At 34.7% G+C, this 21,941-nt stretch overlaps 1 protein-coding gene across 7 annotated transcripts in view; it reads left to right on the top strand.

Moving 5' to 3' along the window:
• Positions 1-253: 253 nt before the first annotated feature.
• Positions 254-21,941, top strand: part of LOC117327762 (protein quaking-B-like) — a 45,942-nt gene continuing 24,254 nt past the window's right edge. For 3 of the 7 annotated variants that reach the window (XM_033884896.1, XM_033884897.1, XM_033884901.1), the window contains exons 1-3: positions 254-505; positions 18,666-18,799; positions 19,954-20,070. In XM_033884896.1, the coding sequence (XP_033740787.1) occupies positions 379-505; positions 18,666-18,799; positions 19,954-20,070 (378 nt within the window). In that variant the 5' untranslated portion in view covers positions 254-378. The remainder of the gene's footprint in view (positions 506-18,665; positions 18,800-19,953; positions 20,071-21,941) is intronic. The other 4 variants (XM_033884900.1, XM_033884899.1, XM_033884898.1 and 1 more) reach the window with 2 other exon arrangements.

The following is a 21,941-nucleotide window of genomic DNA, read 5'->3' on the forward strand; positions in this document are numbered from 1 at the left end:
GTCGTGCAGCTAACATCTGTTCTGAAAAAACGAAGTTACATATTGATATTTTACTTCTATTCCAATTCTATATTTTTACTTTGATGCTAGTACAGCAACGAAAGAAGACACAACAACAGCATACTCCCTGATTCTTGCTTCTGGTACAGTAGCGCTGTAAACGTGTGTGTATTGCAGTGTACACCGCAACAACCTGAACACCCCTCTCTAAGCTCCGAGTTCATTGGTCCGGTCAATGACATGCGCAGACGGCAGCACGTGTTCATAAACAAATTTTCATGAAAGAGGGATCACAGAACTATATAGTAGTGACTTGTAGTTTGGAATCTAACCCTTCTTAACTCAGGTAGTTTGCTACAGAGCTCAACGCTTGTTAACATGGGAACTGAAACTAACAAAGATGAGCGTAACACGCCAGAATATTTAGCACAGTTACTAAAAGACAAGAAACAAATTCAGGCATTTCCGAATGTTTTTGTACACTTGGAAAAACTTTTAGATGAAGGTAAGTTCACGTGAAGCTTGAAAACGTGCGAATTTCTTGGTGTTTCTCGCCACAAATTTCGCAGAAATTGTTATTTATAATTCGGAGTGTTTATATGAATTGATACGGACGCAAAACGTATTGGAATTTACTCGTGCCTGTGAATTCTGATGGTGTATTCTAGTTGGGCCTGACCCACATGGAGGGGAACATGTCTACCAAAAGTTTTTGGACTAAAAATAACACAAGTAATATACTTCGGAAAAGTTACTAAATTTCTCTTTAGTTGATATTTTGCTATTCCAATATTGAGTTTTTGCTAATTGCTAATGATTGCGACCAAATTCTGGGCTATTGTGTGGGAAGTAAGCTACATACTCGCCGCATACCGACACAAAGCGAACAGCCCAGATTTTGGCAGCCATTTTGAAACTTCTCCCGTCACTGCACAAGCTTGGAGTGTTTTTACACTGCGTGACTCATTCTTACTTCTTGATTTTAAGATTTCTCTGATTTTCTTTTAAAATAATAACAATCTGACACCGGGAAATCTCAGTTTGGAGTGATATCAACACGTAATTCCCGCGGTTTCTCTTATCTCCAGATTGTAAATATTACCTGTTGATAAGGTATGATAAATGAGCTCAGCTGATTTGCTCAGGTAGCGCACTATCTCATAGGTAAATAATTTAGTTAATACGCGAAAGAAAGAGGTAGTATTTTTTTTTCGATTTTGATTAGTAATTGTTTGCCTTCATTTAAGTATGACAATAATATATAGTACTGATTATAAAGTTAATGTTTGCAATTGTAAAATTTTGTTTTAATCTGTATTGAATAATTTAACGCTAAATAAATAATTCACGGATAATTATCATCAAAGGCTATTTATGAGTTAATGACAAGTTAAATATTTGAGCCAATAATAATGAAGATCTTGTTAAGGAATTCAGAAATCTGTGCTTTAAACAAATCTCGTGATAGACCTATAATTAACTAATCAATAGAAAATTTGTCAATGAACACTCTTATTTACATTAACCTGATTGGATCAATAATTTGTACTGCACGTTTTGTTGGGTTAAATGCCTGGACTATTGGCTTATGTGTAACCTAGGTTGGCCTATACCCATGTATATGTGGTTATTTAGGCTGTTCATTGAGCTACTGTATGATGTATACTATTGTAGTAATATCTAAAATTGTATTGAACATTTTTACGTACTAAGCAGCATCAAATGACTATGCACCCTTTCCCTTATTGAAATCACCTGTCCACAGCACGGGATGTTTTAGCATGTCTACCTCTTAACCAGTTCATCATTTATGCTTGTCCGTCACTTCTGGTAACACTCATATGTCTAATATTTATTATCTGCATCTCTCTTGCTTGATTGTCAATTTTTTTGCGACATGTTGTCCATCTAAAAGAAATTGACAAAGGTTTGAGTTTGTAAAAGAAAAAAAATGTATGGGTGCGAATCACATGTCACATGAAATATTAATAACCTTGTTTTCATTAAATGTATTTCTCAAATATACGAGAGTCTCTCATCATTTAACCTGTGGTAGCTATTTAGAGTATTTTGTGTAAAACAGTAACATTTTTCCCACCATATTTTACATGTTCTGTACCATATATAATGCAGTCTTCAGTGTGCCAACATCTGAGCACTGGGTTACCATCTAATCTACTAATATCCCTCCCTATCAACAACTATTTACTTGTTGTTTGACACCCATTAAAGGATATACGCTAGAGAATATTGTGATCCCAATATGAGAAAAAAAGTGTTTCCAAAGAGGAGGATGGATTTACGAGCGGCCAATACACTGAAATTGTCGGTGGTACTTCAGCTAATAATATCAGCTACACAGAACAGTGACAGGTATGGTAAAATATATATTTTGATGAATTGTGGCAGATGTTGTAGTAAATGTTAAATATATCTGAATATTAATTATTAAATAAGACTTTTTTCTACATATACTGTATTCAGTGTTAAAGATGTTATTGTTTTATCAACTCTAAATTTAATCTTAAGACCTTTTCCAAATCTATGCATTTTGAAATAGGTCTCCCTGTGCAATTATATTTTATTGGTGACATATAGTTGGATAACTTATTGGTGCAGAAACTTGGATTTTTTTTTATGGAGGTTCGTTTACTATAACCACACTGTGTATGTATATATTCTGTCTATAAATTGATATCTTGTGACTTTTGTGTTGGAACAATACATTTGGAATCATATCTTATCATGGATTTACTGAGCTCATCAACCCTGGAAAGTCTACAAAAGGAAATGAAAATTGATGATGTGTTCAACATTTGAAGCCTGGACAGAACTATTTGGGAACTCTTAAAGTGGATTTTTCAGATTTTCCTGAAATGATGACTGAACATGTAGCTCAAACTGGAATATTTTTTACTACTAAATCAGTGTGTGTGTGTATATATATATAAATGTGGAATAGAATACAACTAAATGCGTGTGAGAAAATTCTAGTATACACCTGATAGTATGCTTGAGATATATTACTTAAGATAAATAAGGAATGTAACAGGTTATGAAAATAACAAAAAAATGTAAAATGTTTTTAATTTTAGAATATCATAATAAAACGGTCCCTTTTTTTTTGTAAATTGAATCATTTTATCAGAAATAGAGAATGTTTGAAAACTTCATTGTGCATTGTACATTCATAGATGACAATTTGACAACCCAAGTTTACTATAAATAACGCTTCAATTTATTTGATCAAATTTACCACAAGGTTGATCAGTATTTTTGCAGTCCATTTCACCATTTTAAAAAGTTTTGGCTTTTTAATGAATTTTGATTCAAAATATTTTTAAGCATGCTGTTCATCAAATTTAGAAAAGGAGGTAAAAGTTAATCTAGATAGAAATAAAACAGACTTGAAAATCTTGAAAATGGATCACATTCTCGAGCATTGAGCTGCTGACATTGGCCTAGTGTGATTATTGAGAGATAAGCCTTGCACTGACTGTATGTAATGGGGAGGATTTGAGACTCCATGTGAAGAGGACACAGACAGGCTTTGTGAGTCTGTCCTCTGTATGGCTGTGCTTGTTGGCCTGGAAGGGTGAATAATCGGTGTGTAATTACAAACCTACACAGATACTATATATTTCACACCCCATTGCACAAGAAGACCTGGCAGTGCCCGTTCCAGACCAAGGTTGGGTGGAATATCACAAAACCTTCCTGATAAAGTGATACTACAGGGTTTATCTTTGGACTAGTCAGTGTTATTTAAACATTCTTTCAGAGGCTTCTTTCAAACCAAGAAAAAAAATTACGCATTTGTATGGCATTGCACAACTTCATAAGTTTTTTCGCATTATTGTTTATAGAAATATCTCTTCAAGGTAATTATGTTACTTGCTTTTGTGTGAAGATATTCCATGTACATTGAAAACTGTTTACATGATGTCTCAACTCCCCTAATAAGTTCCTTATATGACTCACAGGTGCAATACAATAGTATTGAATACTCCAGGCATACAATATCTTCTTTGAAGTTAGTTCAACATCTATAACACGTTCTTTGCATGTCGTCCTTTAAGTATCATACTGACTACCTATAAGTATGGCTTATATGCCTAAAGAGGGATACAAGGTTTCAGGGGATCTTTTTAACGTCGATAATAGGCCCCATCTCCCATTGAAATTATTCACATCTAAGCCTGAATTCCTAAAATTTGCAGTTTTACTCCTGAAAGTGTTCTCTCGCGACTTTTCTTCCTAAAATGATCCAAAAAGGCTCCATATCCCAAATTGCAAGAACAAAAATTGGTTATTTGCAACATTCAGGATTGTTCAAAATTTTGTCTCCAAGGTGTGATTGAATTGTAAGCTTAAGACATTTGATCAAAATAGAGTGCATCACAGATTAATCCAACTTTATCTATATAAAGAATTAGAGACTTATTTTGAACATAAGATTACTATATTATGTAATGCTCTACATATATATGGGTCCTCGTTTGCACTGTTATGATACTAAGAATAGTAAATGTATCAGGAGAAATCTGGTAGCTATGACCTGCAAGATTTTATTGAGGGTTTTAGCCTGTTTATCAGTGAATCTAAATATATGTTGATACATTTAGAATTTTCCATGGGGGATTGGATACAACCAATTGCAATGTTGTGATGTCTATGATGATCTTATCCATCCTCATGTTCTGGAATCTGCAGTTGTCTCCTGATCTACAGATTTGATAGTTTCATGTATAAAACTTATGAAATGCTGTATTTGTAAGTCATTTCGACATTAAAGCCCAGGTTTTTATTGCCAGGACAATCAAAGGGATCTCCACTTGTGCAGAAAAACTGTGAATTCCTAACCAGATATAGCTTGTCTTTATGCTGGTGGTTGTGATTGTACTAGCAGTGAGTCTGGAAACCAGTTTACTACACACTGTGTATACTCTGTTCATCAAATCAATAAACACTGTCACACTGTATGGTCAGGATTTTGGTTTTAAAGTTAAAAAAAACTGCCCTGTAGTAGAAGTTGAAGAACCTGAATGCAGTTAGCATTAATGTGGTTGGGATTGTGGCATTTATATGCACTAGTGTACATACATGTATAAATCTGCATTGATTATTTGATAGCAAACTTTCCATATGGAAAATGGAATTAATGCATAAATCATATAGAGGTCAGTGTTGGAGAAATCCTCTATAACACAATACTGCCCTGCTTGACAGTGAGAGCCTTATGAAAACAATTATTTTAACAGCAATGATATATTGGAAAGAATTAGAACCACATGTCGATTGACCAAGGCCACTGTGGATTGGCACATTCTCACTACAAAAAGATCTCCATCAGTGCTAAGACTTGTTGTAAATGCCCTGCTGAGCTGGCCTCTTGAGGTTCCTGGCCTCCTGTGTGTGCCAGCCCTGCCCAATCTGGAGCATGTGGAGTTCTCACAGTCCTCATTATGGGGCCATGTGGGGCTGGTCAGGGAGTCTCTTTGGAGGGAATAATGGGGGCATCATAATTCAAGCAACATCTTGTATTATAACATTAATTTTTAGGGGTTATTCTAAAATTACACATAGATTTGTATTTAAAACATTAATTAAATGGGCACTTTGTTGGTCATCTTATTGTATCAGATTTAATGTTTTTCTTTATAAAAGTTGTTGAGTTTTATTATCTTGGTAACAATAGATGACCTTGCTCACTTCTGAAATAATTTTTCTGGGCCTTTGAATAGGTTAGCCTGTTTGAGTCTTTGAAACATGTGTTTGCAGTTGGTCAATAGAGAAGTTTAGTTCTACCAGGTTCATGGTATATAGGGGTATCTGTTTACTCCTCCTAACCTATAGTAGACTATAATCTAGATAGCTGTGATATGGGATTTATTCTCATTTTATGAAGCAGACACTTTCCAATTCTATCACTCTTCGTAATCTAGGAACAGGATTCAAACTTTGCATTCAGGTTGAGAAATAGTTAAATTTGATACTCCATTTTATTTTTAATCATGTTAAATTCAGTCAATACGACTAACAGGTTTATGCCCATCCTCAGCCCCAGTTTTGGATTGGCACATTCTCGCTTCAAAAATTGAAAAAAGCAATGTTGCTATTTAGTTTTTACCTGGGGAATAATACAGTTAGTAGCTCGATGGGAAGGGTTCAATGGTGATACTACCTCTGTCAAAAAACTGTATACGAACTAACCGGAGGTTTACTGTATGGTGTATTATTACATGGTGTGGCGGAGTCATTTTACAGGTGCTTTCCTTCAGGGATAAACTAAAGTATATAGTTCTTCATCTATTCATTTAGTAGAAATTGAGATATGATGAAAAGTTAGTGGGATCAGATACAAAGCAGACACAATTTAATGCTTGAACATTTGTATGGCGAGCCACAATGTTATTTTGAATCTGATTTATACATTTTGGTGAGTGCTTCTGTTATTCTGATGCTGGCTATGTCTGTCCGTTGTTAAGGGAATTGGACTATGGTAATTGGATGGTTGTATACAGTGATGTTTCATGTTGATTTGCTTACATTTATAGAGAGTTGTATTGAAGAACAAAACATGGAAGAGCAGTGCAAATTGATATAGCATTGATGTATAGAGTTCATATTGTTGGACCACCATGATGCAGACATCATTATTTGTGTACACAGTACTAAGAGCTCGGGAGGTATTTTATCTTTATATTGTTCAATGATGCAACTTTCATAGTAGGTAATACACCCATATTACATGCAATTTTACATCTGAAAGGACTTTGTTATGATATATACAGTCTAAGTGGGAGGAGTTGAAAGGGTGTAATACCCACAATGCTTCAATGGTTGTGTATGCCTCATGGTTATGTGCATTCCTGGCCTCAAGTCGCCCTATACCCAGCTTATTATATTTTAGTTAAATATATGTGTTTTATGGTGTAAAGTTTTTTTCAAAAAAAAATTTCAGTGGTATTTAATCGTTATGATTTTCTCATTCTTTACGACTCGTTTGTTTTTTAATGGCTCCTATATGTACATCAAACAAAAGCTTCTTCTCTGTTAAAATGGTAATTCATATTTTCAAGTTCAGACTTAGATTTTCATGCTGACATTCAGTTTGGACTTTAAATATAAGGAAGTACAAAAGAGAGGTCCTTATGGTTTTAGCTTAGAAGTTCCTTCACAAGTTAACACGCTTGCAATCATCTCAAGCTGTTTGACATTTTTTAGCAGTGAAAAAAAAAGAAAAATGAGGAAACAGCAGGGTATTGCTGATCATAAGCAGATGTGTAGGGATATATGTAAGTATGAGGGCACCTGCAGGAGGTTGTGTAGTCCTGCTTCCCCACTTTATAGAAGGGGATCAATCACCCCCTCACCCCTGCCTCTCTGTCAGTCAGAAATGTGCCCTTTCCCCTCCCAACCATGCCAATCATCTTGCCCATTCCCGCCAGTATGCAACATACGGCATGCATTTTCTTAGGCCCAAGTCACATGTCCATTGTTTAGCCCCAGTCACAGGTCCATTGTTTAGCCCCAGTCACAGGTCCATTGTTTAGCCCCAGTCACAGGTCCATTGTTTAGCCCCAGTCACAGGCCTAGGTCCATTGTTTAGTCCCAGTCACAGGTCCAATGTTTAGCCACTGTCACATGTCCATTGTTTAGCCCCAGTCACAGGTCCATTGTTTAGCCCCAGTCACAGGTCCATTGTTTAGTCCCAGTCACAGGTCCATTGTTTAGCCCCAGTCACAGGTCCATTGTTAGCCACTGTCACAGGTTCATTGTTAGCCCCAGTCACAGGTCCATTGTTTAGTCCCAGTCACAGGTCCATTGTTTAGCCCCAGTCACAGGTCCAATGTTTAGCCCCAGTCACAGGTCCATTGTTTAGTCCCAGTCACAGGTCCAATGTTTAGTCCCAGTCACAGGTCCAATGTTAGCCTCTGTCACAGGTCCAATGTTAGCCTCGGTCACAGGTTCATTGTTTAGCCCCTGAATCGCAGGTTTATTGTTTAGCCCCACACACTTCCTTTGTGAAGTCTGTATACATATATATAAATTGTAAGGCTTCACAGGTCACTTTTTGATTTCTTTTTTTTTTCCTGGATACTTTTTCAGTATAATTTTATCGGGCTTTGATAGTGAAAATTTTTCTTGTACACAATTCTATATTGCGCACTTTAATTGAAAAGTTTGTTTGTCAGAAGACTATTCCCCTTGGCAGCAGAACCTCAAAATTGATATTTTGGAGGCAGAGAGTGCAGTGTAGAGTCTAGTGCTGTAACAGTCCCTAAGCTAAAACATGCATCTATCATGGATATAGATTGCCCTCGACTTTCACTGGGACCCACCAATCATACAACATCCTGGCACATTTAGTTTTCTGATTTATGTACTGGTCTGCTACATATGTATCTCATACCTTACACTTTATACAGACAACACTTCAAATTCATGGCAACCCAAAACAGTTACTGAAGTTTCTTTGGATTTACAAAGTTCCTTCTTACTATCTATTATATAATAATAAAATAAAAGATTCATGTACAGTAATCATAATTACCTGAAATTGCAGTCAAAGTATGAAAAATATTTATAGACTATATATAGCTATAGCTAATTGTACAAGTAGATTTTTTTCAATAAATTTGTCTTTTGGTATGATCAAGCAATCCAATCAATTGCTGATCTTGGAACAGGTGGAATGCTTTAGAATCTCGTACTTCTTAAGTACATGTAGCTAGACTGCTGATGTTTGGAAGAGCAAAGATCTGTATGACCGATACCCGAGAAAGATATTCAGCATTGATATACAGATCTGTTTTACCTATAAGAGTATTGAAAGATGTAATCAAGGATTATTGAAATACATCGCATCATGTTCTAGAATATCTGTATCTAGGAAGTGTTTTTAAACTGCAATGTATTAGCCAGAGGTTCATTGACAGAATTTGAAATTGGCTAGACAGAATTATTGGACTATACATGTACACCAGTATTAAAATATTTATCTCTTTTAATTTGAGGATTAAACAGCATATTGACAAGTATATGAGCAATACATTATTTTCATTATTATACTTTTGTTATTTCAATATCATGGACAGTAGCTTTGGATTGTTTTCAAAAAGTCACAATTTGTAATTTTACCACTTTTAGGAACAAATTTCTCCTTTGGAGGTCTAGGAAAAAACTAGAATTTCACAGAAAATTAAATAAAATATTGACAAAAATTGATGAGTATATCAATTTTATATCAAAGGATTTATAATAACATTAAGGCAGTTGGATATTGTTGGCAACATTACTAATTTGTATTAGAAAAGAAAAGGAAATTTTTCTCCAGTTTGAGGAAACAAAGGATACCCAAATTTTAGTTTGATCTCTGTTAGAGGACTTACGTAATGTCTGTTTTTGGAACACAAAATCAAGTTGAGGACTGGTAGAATGTGTCTTGTTTTCTAGATGAAAACAGCAAGTTGAAGGATGTTAAGACTGTGAAATGATGTCAGTATTCTAGATGTAACAGTTGAAGAATTCTGTAGGGTGTCTGTGCTGGCTTTCATCACATGTTTATTGTCATTGTTACACGTTTTCATTTGAAGAACTGCATCATCAATTCCAATTCTGCACCTTCAGTAGGTTTAAGGAATGAAGGCTAGTTTTATTGTCCAATTAGGCATAACACTGTTCTATTCGTTTCATTGCCATAGCTATGTTACAGGGAAGTTCAGCACCACATAAAAGACATCCTATAGTGCACTTGTTGGAATCGAGAATCAATACGTTCATTTATATAGCATGAAATGATAGTGGTTTTTAAACGAACATTAATGTTCGGTTATTGCCATCAAGAACTGGACTGAGAAATATGACCATATTTGGTAGCCACATTCACCAATACGCCATCTACTGTCTGTTTCAATGAAATATGGCTGCCCCCATTGCCTTACGCTTCAAATAGTTTACTTGCAAAAACATCTTCGTTTTATGTAGTAGTTTTACCGAAAATGTTGAAATGTATTCAGTAGATGTTTTCAAGATGCATACGATTTGAGAAATGCATAACGCTAGCGAAATGTGAAGACTGCACCTGAACTTTGCGAATAACTCCAGGTCAATAGGGCCTATATTTATGTAAACAAATATTGCGCAGGCGCATTCGTCTCCGGATGTTTAGAAAGTTTTGCTCTTCCGTGTTCATTCCAAAACGGCTGACATTATAGCATCGGTCTGCAAATATGTCCGCGATTTACTTAAATGTGTATTATATATATTCTAGAATGTTACATCATTATCAACTAGATGAGTATTTATATAATTTAGAGAAAGAAATATATCAACAACGGCATACGAGACGATACATTGTATCATACTATATAGGTTACTGTACAGTACATGTTTGCGAGAAAGGTGGATACTAGGTGGCATTTGTGGTCAGGGTGACTGGTCATAGCGTTAACATTGTCATCGATTTCCATATTCCATTTTCCTTTGACGAAAAAGACCAATAAATCAAATGCAAATGATAATATCTTGTTGCCATGTGCACGGGATTGGTTGTTGTAGGCGATACTTAGAACGTATTTACTGTTGTAAGGGAGGTAACTGCAAGATTACGGAAATCAAACGTTAAACCAATTTGATTGGTCGATTCTTCCATGACTTTGGCAAAGGGTTTACAATCGAAGTGACAGATAACTACGGCAATATTCAGATGATATCAACACTAACACTTTTAGATACGTGTGGTCGGCAGTTGTCATGTTTAAAATGAACAATTATATAGCTTGTTTTTATTTCGGCAAAGTCGAGAATATTTACTGAAACGGACCACAGGTGAAGCAGACTTGGAAATACCGAAACGAAGAAAAATGGGGCTTAATTATAATATAAATTGGCATTATTTTCAGAGAATTGACCCACATATATGTTTTTCAATGCCTAATTGTATCATATGTAAAATATTAGAGGTTTACGAATTTTAAATTAATTTTTCATTTGCGAATCGCGGCCTGATTGTCGTTAGAGTTGAATTACCGAAATGGCCGATAGTGGACCCAAATCGATATTTTTAAGAGAGAATGGACCCAATATAGGATCTATTAATCTTTGGTGTGTGTATAGAGACCATATGCATTTTTTCCTTTACCTGGAAGTATTTTGAAAGAATTTGCAAAATACCGAATTCACGATCAAATTTTCGATTGTGACGAACTACTGAGACGGTGTTAAGTTCATGTTAAGTCAATCTGATTGAAATCAGCTGTTACATATGTACATATGATATGGCTACGTTTACTATGCAATACGCCTACGTAATTTTTTTTCAAAGACGGAAAACGGAAATCCGGATTATCTAAAAACAAATGCAAAAAGAATTGTGATATTCACTTAATTTGACATTCAGCCATTAATTATTATTTGTAGTTTTATAACTTCTCAAATAGTGTGATCGATTCTCTATATAATATTGCTGTGGAACTTGTGTTATTTTTCAAACAAATTCATTTTGATAATTTGTTAATTTAGAACGTTCATCAAGTCATGATCAAGACTTGAAATTCTCGCTACACCATACTTCAAACACAGTAATCAATGAATTGATAAATTGAAAATTGAAGTCAAGCAAATGAGTTAATATTTACCTAAATAATTTTTCAATTACCCGGTATATATATACAACACATGTTCAGATGACTATTTGTGCCATGCTGTTACAAGATTTCAGTTACAATTCTAAAAGTCAAGCAAATGAGTTAATTAAATATTTACCTAAATATTTTTTCAATATACAACACATGTTCAGATGACTATTTGTGCCATGCTGTTACAAGATTTCAGTTATAATTCTAAAATTGAATTAGTATGTAAATATATGTTATACTGTCAATATCCACAAAGCGAGTGTAGTCTACTGTACTCAGTCATGCCGGTAGATAGCGGTACATATACGTACTGCTTACATCTCGTGCTTACTTGTGTGAACTAATATAAATTAATAACAAAAATGGTTCATATATTTCTATATATGACTTCACAAATTATGCGGTGTCTGAAGATCTAAATGAAGTGAATAAACGATGTATTAAATTATTTTTATGAAATATTCAAGTCATAGATCTTTTTTTTTTTTTTAAATACTGATTTCAGGTCCATTTTGGTAATTCAACTATAACAGCAATTAAAATACTTCTCGGTTTTTTTTTAAAGCCAGAAAACCGAAATCTGGATTATCTAAAAACAAATGCAAAAAGACTTGTGATATTCACTTAATTTGATATTCAGCCGTTAATTGTTATTTGTAGTTTTATAACTTTTGATATATTGTGATTGATTCTCTATATAATATTGCTGTGGAACTTGTGTTATTTTTCAAACAAATTCATTTTAATAATTTGTTAATTTAACATTTTCATCAAGTCATGATCAAGACTTGATATTCTCACTACACCATACTTCAAACACGGAGTAATCAATGAATTGATAAACTGAAAATTTACCTTAAATAATTTTTCAATATACAACACATGTTCAGATGACTATTTGTGCCATGCTGTTACAAGATTTCAGTTACAATTCTAAAATTGAATTAGTATGTAAATATATGTTATCCTGTCAATATCCACAAAGCGAGTGTAGTTTACTGTACTCAAAGTCATGCCAGTAGATAGCGGTACATATATTTACTGCTTACATCTAGTGCTTACTTGTGTGAACTATAAATAATAACAAAATGGTTCATATATTTCTATATATGACTTCACAAATTATGTGGTGTCTGAAGATCTGAATGAAGTGAATAAACGATGTATTACATTATTTTTATGAAATATTCAAGTCATAGATCATTCTCTTAAAAATATTGATTTCAAGTCCATTTTGGTAATTTTACTATGATGGCAATCGGGCCTAGAATGGCGAATAAACCCCTAATATTTTACATATAATTAATTTTGACATTGGAGAACATAAAATTGTGTCCATTCTCTAAGAACTGGTAGAATGTACAGAATAGAGCTTCATAAATATGTTCTCAAAATTACTAATTACCCCGGTAAATATAACATTTTACATAAACCTCCCATGACTGATGGTGAACTTAAACTTGCAAATCTCCTGTGTCATTCCAATTTTGATATGTGTAAATATATACACGTACGGTATATAATTACATAGATATGGAATGCTTCACAAATTTGCATACAGTTATGGAATCTTATAACACACCCAAAAATGTCCTCACCACATAAAGGTGTGATTTGTGCAATTACATTGCTGAATTGTGTGGTTCAGTATGATTAGATGATCAACATTGGAAAAGGACAATAAATAGGGAATGTGTCATCCCATCGAATGGACTGTAATCTTTGTGATCAGGTTTGAAGTTGAAAATGAATCTTGAAGTTTTCTTTTCCTGTTTGCTGAATTATTCAATGAAGATAGTCTTTATCTGGTTGTTATTCTTTATCACATTGTTTATAATACTGTAATTATAACCGAAGTTTATCTTCTCATATACAGATTTATTAACATCAAATGATTCCTGAACAAAAGGAGTCAGGTTTTGTTTTGTTTTGAAGTACCATAAATGCTTGAGTACAGTTTCAATAGGATACATTCTTAATTCGGGCCTTGATTAGCAGCTCTGGTTTTGGTTTTCAGTAATTCTTTATGTGTGTTTCATCATATTTAGTTGAAATACAACTATGTATGCTAAACTAACGATGGAACTAGCCAAAATTTAGTGCATATTAGAAGTTGGCATCAATAAGGTCACAGAGTCCTAGCTGTATTATAACTGATGATGCCTTCCCGAAAGAAAGAAGACATATTTTATTTTCATCGATCCAAGATAGATCAACAAACTTCCAATTTCAATTAGGACCTTACAGAAACATGCATGTGTACAATCAAATCAGAACAGCTGCAAACATTTCAAATTATTTGCAATTAATTCCTAAACCAATATCAGTAAATTTATCAACTTAAAACTAAGAAGATTACTGATTTTGCATTAAACAATAATGTTCGTTTACAGTACTTCCAGTACTTTGATTTTTGTTCCTGTTTTGGGGTTCTTTAATGTTGATTAATTTGAAGAACAAACAAGTAATACAATCTTAATCAGACTAACCGTAATGTATCAACAAATGTTCCATTAAAAATTTTTTTATTGGGCAATACCAGTACATTGTACATGTATACATATATCTAACTCAATGATTCTACATGTATACATATATCTAACTCAATGATTCAAAATGTCCTTTATTACCTCTTGGGAACAATTGTTTGTCACGTTTTATGATTTTAAACAGAATTGTCAGTATTCAAGATACTGTCGGTGAGAAGGGTGCAGCGTGTATCTATTGTCACTAGATTTTTGTCCTAACTTGTACATGGTTTATCTGTCCATGTATGCTAAAGGTTTATAATACCAGGGGGAATGCTTACCAGCTTTATCTAATTGCTGGCAACTGTTCATCCTAGATTAACATCACAAACCGTAAATGTGTTTTATACCAACATTCAGTATACTCTGTCATGTGTGAAGGCAATGTTTCTACAATCAGATTGTCATGTGGAGCTATTTAGAATAGAGGCACATTTTTTTGTGTCAGATTAATTCCCCTATTCTTGACATTGTCATTTGTATAAGAGGTGCTGCTATTTCAAAACTTTGTAGGAGGTTCTGATTGGGAGCTATGAAATAAGCTAATCGTGAAAAAGCCGCTTACTGCATTTAGAGCCATTGTTTCAGTTTGTGAATGTTCATATGACCGAGTTTACATTCAAATGTGGTAAATAATCACATTATGAACACAAATCCTCTGTTACTACAGGATTTCAAACCGATACTTGAAAAATTGTAGGTAGCAGTCAGTAGTTCATGGCTGTTTTTTTTTTTTTTTTTTAACTTTGGACATTTTACACGTACTGAAAGTATATACTGTAGATGTTGTCAGAACTATTGTAGTTATTTATGAGGGAAAGGATTAATTTAGATGTTAAGCATAATATATACGGTATATCATTTTTTTAAGAATTTTACTCTTGTTGAAAACATGTAATCGATTATGTCATTAGCATCTAATGCAATACAATTTCGAATGAGACAATTATAATCAAAGTTCTTCAATTTTTGCCAAAAAATAAAAAATTCTTTTTGTGCACAACTCATTTCGTAATTTGCAAATTTTAATAGATACATGTATAAGGTTTATGAAAACAAAACTTGTAAAGTTTAGATTATTGCATGTAGCCAGTATGAAATATATACTATATATCTCATTTGAAATATAACACTAAAAAGAATTTGGAAACATTATGTCATTAACTAAATTTATATAGATATACTCAACCTGCCCAAATGGAGTCATTTTAAGATGCCATGATTTAGCAGTACCTTTTTTTTTTTTTTTTTTAATCAAATTTGAGGTTAGTGTAAAATGTAAGCTGGGATGTTTCTGAATTTCATCACCTTCAGAACTGTATACAATGTAGAACATCTTTTTTGAGTGGGAGGAACAGGAGTGTTCACACATCTTTTGTGTTAGTTATACACTTGTAAGAGGTCATCTTTTGTTCTTAACATAGGTATTCTGTTATTTCCGACTGTCCCCTCACAAAGCTTTCGTTGCTTTAGTTGGCACCAATCAACACTGTCCTGTCCTGTTGAACATATAACAGAAGCCAACATGTCGGGCATGCATGTCTGATCTTTTAGGCATGGTGTACATCATATGGGAAACACTCTGTAAACATCATTATGTGTGCCAACATCAGCTTCCCCATTCTGTCTGAAGCCAGTCATGCATCACTAATGAGGAGGCCAAGGCATTCCATCCCACCATGCTCAACACTAATTGGGGAATGGTCACTGGGCAAAGCTACCCTGATAATTACACTCACTACTAAATCAAGTACAATGTTGAAGATAATGATGTTAATACTAGATGACCCTAGAAAGTTTATTTTGCTGTTGGTAAATTAACTACCGCTGAAGATTATTGCTGTGAAATATTCAAGGTTGAAAGCTTAAGGCATTCCCTTTTTTTGGCAATTTTACTAGTTCTCTCAAGTTTTCTGTTAAGGTAATGTCTCTTTTAACCAAGGAAACAAAGTGTAATTAGAATGCAGAGCTAGCTACACCTGTACATGTATTTAATACTATTGTGATAAATTTGCTGTTTGATATTATATATGTATACAGTTCCTCCCTCAAATTGTATTTCCAGTTGTGACAAATTTGAATTATACTTTTTCAAAGTTCTGTTTTATAGGTAGGGCTGGTAATTAGTTATTTTCCGGAGTTACTATAGGTATATTTAAGATATATATAACCCCAGGTCTGTGCAACTTTGATTCACATTTAGGTAGGGATTATGCTTCACTATAATATGTACCTTCACAAATGTCCCCCTCTCCGAGGTAGTCTAAACTTGGTACAGTAGTGTACTTATCCCTAAGTGGTGTACTGGGAAAAGTGACAGAGCTTTTAGTTGTTGACCCTGTGAGTAGTTGATGTGTTATATAGTTTGTTAGCCCTATAGATGGGGACAGGAACTTGGGGAATGTGCGAGTACACATGTAATCTTGTGATAACATTTGTAAGAGGTAAAGCTCGGTGTAGAAATCAAGCCGATACAGATATATATACACACAAATAATGAAAAAGTATGCAACAGTAATTTATGTCATGTTTACCCTGCATGAACTCTGGATGACTTAATATATATGCTAGCTCTCCGTTCATCAATCATACCAGGACAAGCCATAAAACAAAGCCATGAAGATTCTACCTGTAGGGGCTTTCACACAAATTTACTGTCAAGAAGACGCTTACTTTTTATTTGAGGAAAATTGATCACAACAAAGTGTATCCTAAAAGAGTTGTTGTTTGAACTTGAATGGCTAGTCTCAAGGTCATTCAGTATATCATGGACATACCTTTTTACATGGTCAACACAGCAGGGGGTTTTAGTGTTTGTGTACTGGGGTTCTGGTCAGTGTCAGATATACATACTCATAAAGGCCAGCCATGCCCTCAAGGGCCATGTGGTATTTGACCTTGTGCCTGCATGCCACAGGCCCTAATTAAACTAGAGGTCAAGCTAACCCTCTGCTTATGCCATGGAGGAGCACATAATAATTGACAAGGTCAAATGGTAATGTTTTTGGTGTCTTGGTTATGATCACTACAGATTAGTTTGATGATTCTTACAATGTAAACTTCAGACACAGAAAATTAGTATTTTTATCCATGAGAAATTCACTATAAAATGTAATTATGTTTTCCCCAGAAAATTACTTAACATCCCATATGTACTATGTATACTTGATAAAGGTGGGTTTATGTATATGGATAGGTATATTCTGGTAGGTTCCTAGCTTGTATATTGGATTGTAGCTTTAGTACAACTGGGTATTAAAACATTTTGTATGTACCTGAATTAATTTTTTGTTTAAATATAGATTGCCAATGGACTTCCTTTATTTTAAATCTGTGTGATTTCATGGTGCAGTACATGTTCAATATTAAGTACCACTAGGACAGATGAATGTTGTAACCTAAGACTGATTGTAGAGATAATGTCCAATTCCTAATGGCTATAATTAATCGAATTCATTATGAATTGGTTCAAACCTGTACATTCCACTGGACTTTTTGTGTTATATCCTGTGTGTATATATATACGTGTATCAAAATACAGTAATTGAATGTTAAATTATGATATGTCACATAGATGTAATGTACAAAAATATATACAATGACAAATTCAATTACTGCATGGTTTTTGTTATGTACAACAGTCTACCATAGCTAGCTGTTTAATTATATATTTTTTGATTTATATTATATGCACTGAGTAAACTGTTTTTACCCATGATAAAACAAGATCAGAATCTTGAGTTGATGTTCTCGATAACAATGACAGACTGTATACTTGTCCATTTTTCACAGTCACGAAGTCAAAATGCTGATGAATAACCTGAGCTCATGTTTATTTATGTCAAGTCAGAATTGTATAATTTAGAGTCATCACATATATGTACTTGGCCAGATAGTATTGTTGTATTTTCTATGTGTGTTCAGACAATTTCGTTAATAAAATGTAGTCCAGATTCCAGTCCTGATCTCAAAAATATAACATTAATGCTTTAACATAATACAAATTTAAGAACTTTAAAATATTAATTGTTAGAAATTTAACTTTTTAAAATCAGCAACTAAAAGCATCCCCTATTGAAAATACTAAGTTAATAATTAATTAGCTAATATTGATAACAATAGTGTGCCGATAGTTATAGCAGTTAGGGTGCCATGTAATGTTGACAGAATGTTGGACAGTTCATGCTGCTGACATCAAACTATGTCACTTACATCAATATTGTTGTTCCAGTGTAGGACGTCCCATTTTAAGTGTTAAAATCTAAACAGACTTAAAAACTTTATACCAGTTTTCAAAATCTTTGTTTGTCCGAACGTCTATCTCATCTTTAATGCTATATAATAGTACACATTTCAAATTCAAGAAAGAAATGTCTACAAAACTTTGAGAGTGAGGATGTTTTTGATGCAAACTTTTTGTGTAAATGGTGGCAGGTGTTCACTGTTAGACCTGTATTCAAATTTTATACGAGAATTGATGTTTGTGTATTTTCAGAAATCAACAGAGTTCGATTACAATTATTTCACCACAAAGGAAGCAATCGAGATCCCCTTCCGCTACCTGAGGTACAGGGACCTACTGTTACACTATCAGAAAAATTATATGTCCCTGTTAAAGAACACCCAGATGTAAGTATACAAGGAGACATGGTAAAACTTCTCAGGTTCATGGATGGATTTTGAAATCCTCATGGACGGTTTATCAGCATTGTTTTGGAAGCATTATAGGTATGGGTACTTAACACCTTGTTAACATATCTGGTGGATAAAGTTATTGACAATTCCATCAGTTAAAAAATTTAAAAAAAATTATAGAAAAAAGAAACTTTAAAAAAAAGAAACCTATATATATATACAAGTTTGAACTTTTGTATCATTAAATAGTCTGGCCAAGTAATTGGCACTGCTATGGTTATATATAATTACTTGTCTGAGAATTTTGTATCATCTCTCCAAAGTAAGATTTCTTATATTTGGCTTTGATGGTGTACTCCTTGACCAGATTATTTCTACGTGCAGGTGTCTTGAGTTGAAGGTAGCCTCGTGGCCTCATTATAACTAGATGGATCAGTAGATATTGTACAGACTTTTACAAAAAGTAGTCTTCTCTTGTGCAAGAATTCTTCCATTTGAAAAATGAATAGCAATATAATAGGATAGCTTTACATGGCGATCAGAAAACCCCAGGGCTACTTGTGTAGTAAAGAAATGTTGTGTGGAAGTTTTTAGGCTCTGACGTCAACCAGGTTCATTTAATCCCATTGTACAAACTACCAGTCTTGATGGCTCACTTTTAACGCATTTCTGAAAATAGTTCTGAGCGGGATGTAAAATATGTGAGATAGGAGATTGATATCACATGCATATGTATGTTTGTGATCCTCATCAGCTGTGTGGGATATAATCTTTAGTTAATGCATGTTCTTGTGTATATATACTAAAGATACATGTGAAGTTTTGTTTTATCCCTTTATAAGTACAATTGAAATTATTTCATGCATTAGATAATAATTAACAATATTGTACATGATCAAGAGATAAAACACAAAATTTGCATTGCTGAAATTTATAAAAAAAAAAAAAAAGTAATTGCACTGGTCAAATAAATGAATTCAGAAATGTAGAGAAGATAGTTAATGTTACCCTATAGCTAATGAATCAAATTAATATGGAGTGTCTGTGTCGAGCAGTGTAGATACAGGATTTAGTGATTGGTTTATGCTGGTGTAATTCTATGTTCATGTTGTTAAGGTAATGTAATTAATTTCTCTCATCTCTTCCAGTTCAACTTTGTGGGGAGAATATTGGGACCAAGGGGGATGACAGCAAAAGAATTGGAACAGTTCACAGGATGTAAAATAATGGTCCGAGGCAAAGGATCAATGCGAGACAAAAAGAAGGTAAATATCACCTGGGTTTATTGTTTGCAGTGATAGTATTGTACACTATGAACTAGAATCTGAACCTTTATACACTGTAGTAGTAAGAATTTATATCATTTGGTAGGAAATTTCTGAACCTAAGGTTATGTTATTACATACACTCTATGGACATTTCTGAATCTCTGTTGAATCCATTCCTGTTGCACTTTGAAGCTCATAAACTAAAAACCTATGGACAGTTTCTGAACCCAGGTTGATGTAATTATGGACTTTTTTGGCAGTGTCTAGATTTGATAGTTAGTGGTATTTCTGTGATATACTCAGGTGTACATATGGTCCTCTCTCTAATTGACAGCAATAGCAACAGTTGTAAATTGTGATGAGTGTTGCTGACCTATAAGCATTGATTTCAAGTCTAGGGAAGATCCCCTTGCCATCTGGTCCCCATCCACTTCCAGAGGCACAACCACACATAATATATGAAGGATAATGGTACAGAGTACAACCCAGATAATAAAACAAACACTATTACCCCAAAAATTGGAAGCACATTGGTAAGGACTTGGTCATGCACTCTGCCATTGATTGTGTTGGTACAAGTAATGGTTCCTGTACAGGTCAGGGTTACAGGTAACAAGATACAAGACGCTAACCTTCCATACTGGTGCTGTCTTGTGTAGGAAATAGGGCACAGATATCTGTCCTGTTAGCAAACAATATTCCCATACAGATTTTTTTTATGAACAAGGAAAGATTTATAGGAGTATATATAGCTGGTGATCAAAAATGATGCAAATAAGTCTGCTACATTCTGGTTAGGAAAAAAATAGTTGTATAAGATGCACTGGCTTTCATCTATATAACTAGCCATATAGCAATTGATTGCACAACAATGGAAATTAGTAGAATACCACATAAATGCTGTTAAGTAGTGGAGGAGTTACAACCATGTAGTGCTCTACACTTAGTACAAAGGATAACACTCAGCTACATAGGAAATCAGGTGGATGACGCACAGGGAGGGGACTGGCACACAGAGAGCCAGGACAGATCGACCACTGTCACAAGTCACATACACAGAGCCAGGACAGATCGACCACTGTCACAAGTCACACACACAGAGCCAGGACAGATCCACCACTGTCACAAGTCACATACACAGAGCCAGGACAGATCCACCACTGTCACAAGTCACACACACAGAGCCAGGACAGATCCACCACTGTCACAAGTCACACACACAGAGCCAGGACAGATCGACCACTGTCACAAGTCACATACACAGAGCCAGGACAGATCCACCACTGTCACAAGTCACATACACAGAGACAGGACAGATCCACCACTGTCACAAGTCACATACACAGAGCCAGGACAGATCTACCACTGTCACAAGTCACACACACAGAGCCAGGACAGATCTACCACTGTCACAAGTCACATACACAGAGCCAGGACAGATTCACCACTGTCACAAGTCACATACACAGAGCCAGGACAGATCCACCACTGTCACAAGTCACATACACAGAGCCAGGACAGATCTACCACTGTCACAAGTCACACACACAGAGCCAGGACAGATCCCAACCACTGTCACAAGTCACATACACAGAGCCAGGACAGATTCACCACTGTCACAAGTCACATACACAGAGCCAGGACAGATCTACCACTGTCACAAGTCACACACACAGAGCCAGGACAGATCCCAACCACTGTCACAAGTCACACACACAGAGCCAGGACAGATCCACCACTGTCACAAGTCATATATAATGCAGGTTGTATCCCTCAGAAGCTAAAAATCTCCATAAAATTTACTTCTGTGGGGAGAAAGTGGACACTGGACAGGTTTTGTTATCAACAGCCCTTATCTTGCATCCCTT

Source organism: Pecten maximus, chromosome 5 (assembly GCF_902652985.1).
Source record: "Pecten maximus chromosome 5, xPecMax1.1, whole genome shotgun sequence".
Lineage (NCBI taxonomy): Eukaryota > Metazoa > Mollusca > Bivalvia > Pectinida > Pectinidae > Pecten > Pecten maximus.